The sequence below is a fragment of the Salvelinus fontinalis genome, chromosome 4 (assembly GCF_029448725.1).
Source record: "Salvelinus fontinalis isolate EN_2023a chromosome 4, ASM2944872v1, whole genome shotgun sequence".
Lineage (NCBI taxonomy): Eukaryota > Metazoa > Chordata > Actinopteri > Salmoniformes > Salmonidae > Salvelinus > Salvelinus fontinalis.
Genome location: NC_074668.1, coordinates 2,667,049 through 2,676,143, shown reverse-complemented (window position 1 = coordinate 2,676,143; position 9,095 = coordinate 2,667,049). Strand labels below are relative to the sequence as shown.

Sequence of the window (9,095 nt, the reverse complement as noted above, 5' to 3'; positions counted from 1 at the left end):
ACACCAAACATCAGGAACACCTTCCTAATATTGAGTTGACCCCCCCTTCCCCCCCTTCCAGCAGTCTTCGGACTTTACAAGGTGTCGAAAGCATTCCATAGGAATGCTGGCCCGATATTGACTCCAATGCTTTGTGTCAAGTTGGCTGGATGTCCGTTGGGTGGTGGACCATTCTTGATACACACAGGAACCTGTTAAGGGTGAAAAACCCAGCAGCGTTGCAGTTCTTGACACACTCAAACCGGTGCGCCTGCCTGGCACCTACTACCAAACCCCCGTTCAAAGGCACTTAAATATATTGTTTTGCCCATGTATCTACTGAATGGCACACATACGCAAACCAAGTCTCCAATTGTCTCAAGGCTTAAAAATCCTTCTTTAACCCGTCTCCTCCCCTTCATCTACGCTGATTGAAGTGGATTTAACAAGTACCATCAATAAGGGATCATAGATTTACCCTGTATTCACCTGGTCAGTCTATGTCATGGAAAGAGCAGGTGTTCTTAATGTTTTGTATACTCATTGTATATATTCAGCTGCTTCCAGTCTGTCATTGCAACTCAATGTAAACCAAACCAAACCATCTTAGATGTTAGGTCCCCCTATATGAGGGACTTTGAGCGGTTGTGGACCGGTCCAGACGGACATTTTTGTGAACGGTGTAGAGTCCCGTGCCTTATAGTGGAAGAAATCCAATCTGTCTGCTCTCTGTTTCCACCCTGCAGAGCTGACTTGAAGTGTCAGGTTTCAGACCCCACATTAGCGTGTGTCACATTTTCTGTCCTATTCAGACAAAGAATCGTTTTATCTTCCGCTGAGCGAGACAGCCCAGCTCGGGAGACGGCATCTGAACGGTAACAGTCTAGTCGCTGTGGTTCCATCTTGATATTCTCAGCCGGATATAAAGCTCTCAACATGAAATGAAAAAAAAAACCAAATAATTTTCATAAAATGTAAAGAAGACCACTTTGTCTTGTTCACAGACGACCGAAATCACATTGTGCTTAAAGCTTAAAGTTTTAACGAATCTGCACACATTTGAATGGTGTCTCTGCGCCGCTCAATGGACATTTAGGAGAAAATTATATTTCGTCAGTTATATGAAATAGTGCCAATAGTGTTCTGTCAATAAGTATGATCATTATTTATTTTACAGTTATAAGAAATGTGAAATCTAATAGCGTTGTTTATAATTTGATAGGTTACTATATTTAGAAAACATGTCAGCCATTTCAACCCTATCGCCCCACATATATGATTTTGTAAAATATTTTCATAATATTTGTACTATGTATTTGAGCCTGTGTCCTCAAAAGTGAGTACACCTTAGCAATTTAAGAACTATTTTTCACCGAAAAGGTGAGTTCCAGAACTTTCTAAAACAATGCAACATTACCAGTCACTGTGTATGGCCATCCCATGAAGAGGCCATCCCATGAAGAGGCCATCCCATGAAGAGGCCATCCCATGAAGAGGCCATCCCATGAAGAGGCCATCCCATGAAGAGGCCATCCCATGAAGAGGCCATCCCATGAAGAGGCCATCCCATGAAGAGGCCATCCCATGAAGAGGCCATCCCATGAAGAGGCCATCCCATGAAGAGGCCATCCCATGAAGAGGCCATCCCATGAAGAATCATTACGTTTGGATATGTCTATTTAGGCGGGAAATCAACATTTTGCCCCATCATTCAAGCCTCCTTAACATCCCCTTTCTCAAACAACAGGCATGTCAACGACCCAACTCTCTCTCTCTTCCAGCCCTCTCCATACCTGCGGCCAGCTGCAGGCCTCTGTTAACTATCACCCTTGGTCCTTCAGTCTTCCTGACGTCTATGGTGAAGGTGAGCCACCCGGTGCTGGTGTGGATGCCGTCGGTCAGGGAGAAGGCTAGCTCGTCACTGCCCCCGCTGGTCACATCAGGGGTGTACACCACAAGCAGATCCAACACGTCCTGGTAGTTCAGATTGATATTGATTAGTCGATCGAGGGCATACGTATCGTTAACTCAGCTTTATTAACCTATTTATGTAACAAAATACAAAACAATTATTTGATTTATCAATGTCTTTCAGCAGAGATTAATTGATTCATCTGCCCTAGCACTCATCAAGTAATTGATTTCTTAAAACGTTGTGTTTGAACTCATCCCTACCTGGTAGGTGAATGTGGAACCCTGAGAAAGGACCCAACCGTTCTCCAGAGGCTGGGAGTAGAACTGACGTCTACGCAGCTTGCCTGAAAACAGGACCACGGTGGTACAGTTTGAGTATGTGGGGTTGCAGCTTGCCTGAACACAGGACCATGGGGGTACAGTTTGAGTATGTGGGGTTGCAGCTTGCCTGAACACAGGACCATGGAGGTACAGTTTGAGTATGTGGGGTTGCAGCTTGCCTGAACACAGGACCATGGGGGTACAGTTTGAGTATGTGGGGTTGCAGCTTGACTGAACACAGGACCATGGGGGTACAGTTTGAGTATGTGGGGTTGCAGCTTGCCTGAACACAGGACCACGGAGGTACAGTGTGAGTATGTGGGGTTGCAGCTTGCCTGAACACAGGACCACGGGGGTACAGTTTGAGTATGTGGGGTTGCAGCTTGCCTGAACACAGGACCATGGAGGTACAGTTTGAGTATGTGGGGATGCAGCTTGCCTGAACACAGGACCACGGGGGTACAGTTTGAGTATGTGGGGTTGCAGCTTGCCTGAACACAGGACCACGGGGGTACAGTTTGAGTATGTGAGGTTGCAGCTTGCCTGAACACAGGACCACGGGGGTACAGTTTGAGTATGTGGGGTTGCAGCTTGCCTGAACACAGGACCATGGGGGTACAGTTTGAGTATGTGGGGTTGCAGCTTGCCTGAACACAGGACCACGGGGGTACAGTTTGAGTATGTGGGGTTGCAGCTTGCCTGAACACAGGACCACGGGGGTACAGTTTGAGTATGTGGGGATGCAGCTTGCCTGAACACAGGACCATGGGGGTACAGTTTGAGTATGTGGGGATGCAGCTTGCCTGAACACAGGACAACGGTGGTACAGTTTGAGTATGTGGTGTTGCAGCTTGTCTGAACACAGGACCATGGAGGTACAGTTTGAGTATGTGGGGTTGCAGCTTGCCTGAACACAGGACCACGGAGGTACAGTTTGAGTATGTGAGGTTGCAGCTTGCCTGAACACAGGACCATGGAGGTACAGTTTGAGTATGTGGGGTTGCAGCTTGCCTGAACACAGGACCACGGGGGTACAGTTTGAGTATGTGGGGTTGCAGCTTGCCTGAACACAGGACCGTGGGGGTACAGTTTGAGTATGTGGGGTTCCAGCTTGCCTGAACACAGGACCACGGTGGTACAGTTTGAGTATGTGGGGTTGCAGCTTGCCTGAACACAGGACCACGGTGGTACAGTTTGAGTATGTGGGGTTGCAGCTTGCCTGAACACAGGACCACGGTGGTACAGTTTGAGTATGTGGTGTTGCAGCTTGTCTGAACACAGGACCATGGGGGTACAGTTTGAGTATGTGGGGTTGCAGCTTGCCTGAACACATGACCATGGGGGTACAGTTTGAGTATGTGGGGTTGCAGCTTGCCTGAACTGAATGATAATAATAATAATGGTATGTGTGATTTATTCAGCAGAAGAACAGGGTAGATATATAAATAATACATCTAAGTGGTTAATATATTTTCAACCCAGGACGTAGAAAAGCCTTGAATCCGGGGAACTTGTGTCCCTGGCGTGCGCACCTGCCTGTGTGAGTCAATTAAGTATGTGTTTTGTGCTGGGCGATGTTGTTAAGCAAAGGCTATCTGGTAGACAGACAGGCAGGCAGACAGGCAGACAGGCAGACAGGCAGACAGGCAGGCAGGCAAACAGGCAGACAGGCAGACAGGCAGGCAGGCAGACAGGCAGACAGGCAGAGAAACAGGAAGACAGGCAGCCAGGCAGCCAGGCAGACAGGCAGACAGGCAGACAGGCAGAGAAACAGGAAGACAGGCAGAGAAACAGGAAGACAGACAGGCAGGCAGGCAGATAGACAGGAGAGGAGACAGTCAAAAGGACTGGGCCTCTATAGCCTCCATAGTGTGACAGGGGCTTTATGAGAGGGTTAATGTTGCTTGTACTGCCTGCAGGTTGTGAAGATTGGGTCAGTGCAGGGACCTGACAGTACAGGGAGAGTTAGAGGTAGGGATGGAGGGGTGGAGGGAGATGGAGGTATGGAGGGATGAGAGAGAGTTAGAGGTAGGGATTGAGGGAGATAGGGGGATAGTTAGAGAGTAGAATGGGCCTGTACATGGATCTGACAATAGAGGGAGAGTTAGATGGAGGGATGGAGGGAGAGTTAGAGGGAGGGATGGAGGGAGAGTTAGAGGGAGGGATGGAGGGAGAGTTAGAGGGAGGGATTGAGGGAGAGTTAGATGGAGGGATGGAGGGAGAGTTAGATGGAGGGATGAGGGTGGGGTGGAAGGAGAGTTAGAGGAAGGGATGGAGGGATGGAGGGAGAGTTAGATGGAGGGATGGAGGGAGAGTTAGAGGGAGGGACGGAGGGAGAGTTAGAGGGAGGGACTGAGGGAGAGTTAGAGGGAGGGATGGAGGGGGAGTTAGAGGGAGGGATGGAGTGAGGGAGAGTTAGAGGGAGGGATGGAGGGAGAGTTAGAGGGAGGGATGGAGGGAGAGTTAGAGGGAGGGGGTGTTAGAGGGAGGGATGGAGGGAGAGTTAGAGGGAGGGATGGAGGGAGGGGGAGTTAGAGGGAGTGATGGAGGGGGAGTTAGAGGGAGGGATGGAGGGGGAGTTAGAGGGAGGGATGGAGGGAGGGAGAGTTAGAGGGAGGGATGGAGGGAGGGGGAGTTAGAGGGACGGATGGTGGGGGAGTTAGAGGGAGGGACGGAGGGAGAGTTAGAGGGAGGGATGGAGGGAGGGGGAGTTAGAGGGAGGGATGGAGGGGGAGTTAGAGGGAGGGATGGAGGGAGGGAGAGTTAGATGGAGGGATGGTGGGAGAGTTAAAAGGAGGAATGGAGGGAGAGGTAGGGATGGAGGGAGGGAGAGTTAGAGGGAGGGATGGAGGGAGGGAGAGTTAGAGGGAGGGATGGAGGGGTAGTTAGAGGGATGGAGGGAGGGAGAGTTAGAGGGATGTATGGAGGGAGGGAGAGTTAGATGGAGGGATGGAGGGAGAGTTAGATGGAGGGATGGAGGGAGGGAGAGTTAGAGGGAGAGTTAGATGGAGGGAGAGTTAGAGGGAGGGATGAGGGGAGGGAGAGTTAGATGGAGGGATGGAGGGAGGGAGAGTTAGAGGGAGGGATGGAGGGAGAGTTAGAGGGAGGGATGGAGGGAGGGGGAGTTAGAGGGACGGATGGAGGGGGAGTTAGAGGGAGGGACGGAGGGAGAGTTAGAGGGAGGGATGGAGGGAGGGGGAGTTAGAGGGAGGGATGGAGGGGGAGTTAGAGGGAGGGATGGAGGGAGGGAGAGTTAGATGGAGGGATGGTGGGAGAGTTAAAAGGAGGAATGGAGGGAGAGGTAGGGATGGAGGGAGGGAGAGTTAGAGGGAGGGATGGAGGGAGGGAGAGTTAGAGGGAGGGATGGAGGGGGAGTTAGAGGGATGGAGGGAGGGAGAGTTAGAGGGATGTATGGAGGGAGGGAGAGTTAGATGGAGGGATGGAGGGAGGGAGAGTTAGAGAGAGGGATGGTGGGAGAGTTAGAGGGAGGGATGGAGGGAGGGGGAGTTAGAGGGACGGATGGAGGGGGAGTTAGAGGGAGGGACGGAGGGAGAGTTAGAGGGAGGGATGGAGGGAGAGTTAGAGGGAGGGATGGAGGGAGAGTTAGATGGAGGGATGGAGGGAGGGATGGAGGGAGAGTTAGATGGAGGGATGAGGGTGGGGTGGAAGGAGAGTTAGAGGAAGGGATGGAGGGATGGAGGGAGAGTTAGATGGAGGGATGGAGGGAGAGTTAGAGGGAGGGACGGAGGGAGAGTTAGAGGGAGGGACTGAGGGAGAGTTAGAGGGAGGGATGGAGGGGGAGTTAGAGGGAGGGGGTGTTAGAGGGAGGGATGGAGGGAGAGTTAGAGGGAGGGATGGAGGGAGGGGGAGTTAGAGGGAGTGATGGAGGGGGAGTTAGAGGGAGGGATGGAGGGGGAGTTAGAGGGAGGGATGGAGGGAGGGAGAGTTAGAGGGAGGGATGGAGGGAGGGGGAGTTAGAGGGACGGATGGAGGGGGAGTTAGAGGGAGGGACGGAGGGAGAGTTAGAGGGAGGGATGGAGGGAGGGGGAGTTAGAGGGAGGGATGGAGGGGGAGTTAGAGGGAGGGATGGAGGGAGGGAGAGTTAGATGGAGGGATGGTGGGAGAGTTAAAAGGAGGAATGGAGGGAGAGGTAGGGATGGAGGGAGGGAGAGTTAGAGGGAGGGATGGAGGGAGGGAGAGTTAGAGGGAGGGATGGAGGGGGAGTTAGAGGGATGGAGGGAGGGAGAGTTAGAGGGATGTATGGAGGGAGGGAGAGTTAGATGGAGGGATGGAGGGAGAGTTAGATGGAGGGATGGAGGGAGGGAGAGTTAGAGGGAGAGTTAGATGGAGGGAGAGTTAGAGGGAGGGATGGAGGGAGGGAGAGTTAGATGGAGGGATGGAGGGAGGGAGAGTTAGAGGGAGGGATGGAGGGAGAGTTAGAGGGAGGGATGGAGGGAGGGGGAGTTAGAGGGACGGATGGAGGGGGAGTTAGAGGGAGGGACGGAGGGAGAGTTAGAGGGAGGGATGGAGGGAGGGGGAGTTAAAGGGAGGGATGGAGGGGGAGTAAGAGGGAGGGATGGAGGGAGGGAGAGTTAGATGGAGGGATGGTGGGAGAGTTAAAAGGAGGAATGGAGGGAGAGGTAGGGATGGAGGGAGGGAGAGTTAGAGGGAGGGATGGAGGGAGGGAGAGTTAGAGGGAGGGATGGAGGGGGAGTTAGAGGGATGGAGGGAGGGAGAGTTAGAGGGATGTATGGAGGGAGGGAGAGTTAGATGGAGGGATGGAGGGAGAGTTAGATGGAGGGATGGAGGGAGGGAGAGTTAGAGGGAGAGTTAGATGGAGGGAGAGTTAGAGGGAGGGATGGAGGGAGGGAGAGTTAGATGGAGGGAGGGAGAGTTAGATGGAGGGATGGAGGGAGGGAGAGTTAGATGGAGGGATGGAGGGAGAGTTAGATGGAGGGAGAGTTAGATGGAGGGATGGAGGGAGGGAGAGTTAGATGGAGGGAGGGAGAGTTAGATGGAGGGATGGAGGGAGGGATAGAGGGATGGATGGAGGGAGAGTTAGATCGATGGAGGGATGGAGGGAGGGAGAGTTAGATGGAGGGATGGAGGGAGAGTTAGATGGAGGGATGGAGGGAGGGAGAGTTAGATCGATGGAGGGATGGAGGGAGAGTTAGAGGGAGGGAGAGTTAGAGGGAGGGATGGAGGGAGAGTTAGAGGGAGGGATGGAGGGAGGGATAGTTAGAGGGAGGGATGGAGGGAGGGATAGTTAGAGGGAGGGATGGAGGGAGGAAGGGAGAGTTAGATGGAGGGAGAGTTAGAGGGAGGGAGGGAGAGTTAGATGGAGGGAGAGTTAGAGGGAGGGAGGGAGGGAGAGTTAGAGGCCAATTGGACAGGGGAGAGGGCTGCATAAAAACCAACTGTGTCAGGCCGTTAGAGGTTCAAACGCGTGTGTCTGTACCGTAGGCAGGTTGCTTGGTGACGGTGATGATGATGTGGTTGTCTGGTGTGTCTTGGTCCAGGACGTTGAGAGAGGAGTTAGTGATGACCACTCCTGAGTTTTTCTCCACCCGGACCCTGTTCACTGACACCACTGGCACCTTCTCCTCTTTACTCTGCTGCTGGGACACAAACGTATGATGATTAGCATGTGGTCATTCTCAATCAGAACGTTTTACCGGCCAAGACAACATCAATAAAACTATTGATAATCACTCCACTATCCTTAATAGTGACCTTATTCAACAGGCATCATAACATCTTAAAAGGAGTCATTGTAAATAAGAATTTGATCTTCTTGTCTAGTTAAATAAAGTTTCAATATAATAAAATAAAAAATACACACAATTGCAAGAATGTACACACACATACACACACACACGAGCAAGGAGACGAGTGTAACCACAGACGCACGCGCACACACACACACACACACACACACACACACACACACACACACACACACACACACATGGCTCTGTCAGGATCATCAATTCACCTCAAGGCCCTAGCAGACAAATTTACAACATGTTTATGGCGGGTGGGATTGTGGGTAAATACTACTACTGCTGCTGCTACTGACCTACATCATGTTTATGGCGGGTGGGATTGTGGGTAAATACTACTACTGCTGCTGCTACTGACCTACATCATGTTTATGGCGGGTGGGATTGTGGGTAAATACTACTACTGCTGCTGCTACTGACCTACATCATGTTTATGGCGGGTGGGATTGTGGGTAAATACTACTACTGCTGCTGCTACTGACCTACATCATGTTTATGGTGGGGGGGATTGTGGGTTAATACAAGCTATCAAGGAAATCCATTAATCTGATAGTTTTCTTTGTGAACTATGTAACGGATTAAGAGTTGTAGGTTATTTTTATGAATAACATAAAATTTGTAAACAAACAACAGTGTCAAAATATTAGTAAAGCGATTATGCTAATCTCATGGACTTTGATTCCTGGCACCCACAGCTCCGTCTATGAATTGTTATATTATTGAGACTGGTTACATTTCTTTAGCCCCATTCCTCAAAATCCTATTAGTAGTAGTAGAGATTAAGATATTTTTTTGTCTGTGAAAACTTCACCAAGCTTGTATTTTCCCACAAAGCAATCCCACCCACCAGCAAAATGTTGTAGTAGGTAAATAGCAGCAGCAGTAGTTGTAGTAGTGGTAGTAGTAGTAGTAGTAGTAGTAGTAGTAGTAGTAGTAGTAGTAGTAGTAGTAGTAGTAGTAGTAGTAGTAGTAGTAGTAATAGCAGTAGCAGTAGTAGTAGTAGTAGTAGTAGTAGTAGTAGTAGTAGTAGCAGTAGCTGCAGTAGTAGTAGTAGTATCAGCAGTAGTAGTCGTAGTAGTAGTAGTAGTAGTAGTAGTA

The 9,095-nt window shown here is 50.6% G+C and overlaps 1 protein-coding gene across 1 annotated transcript in view; it reads right to left on the bottom strand.

Annotated features, from left to right (window-relative positions):
• Positions 1 to 9,095, bottom strand: part of fras1 (Fraser extracellular matrix complex subunit 1) — a 275,437-nt gene that overhangs the window by 71,203 nt on the left and 195,139 nt on the right. The window contains exons 42-44 of the mRNA XM_055918404.1: positions 7,673 to 7,829; positions 2,155 to 2,237; positions 1,773 to 1,953 (exon numbers count right to left, since the gene is read on the bottom strand). Coding sequence (XP_055774379.1) covers positions 1,773 to 1,953; positions 2,155 to 2,237; positions 7,673 to 7,829 — 421 coding nt within the window. The remainder of the gene's footprint in view (positions 1 to 1,772; positions 1,954 to 2,154; positions 2,238 to 7,672; positions 7,830 to 9,095) is intronic.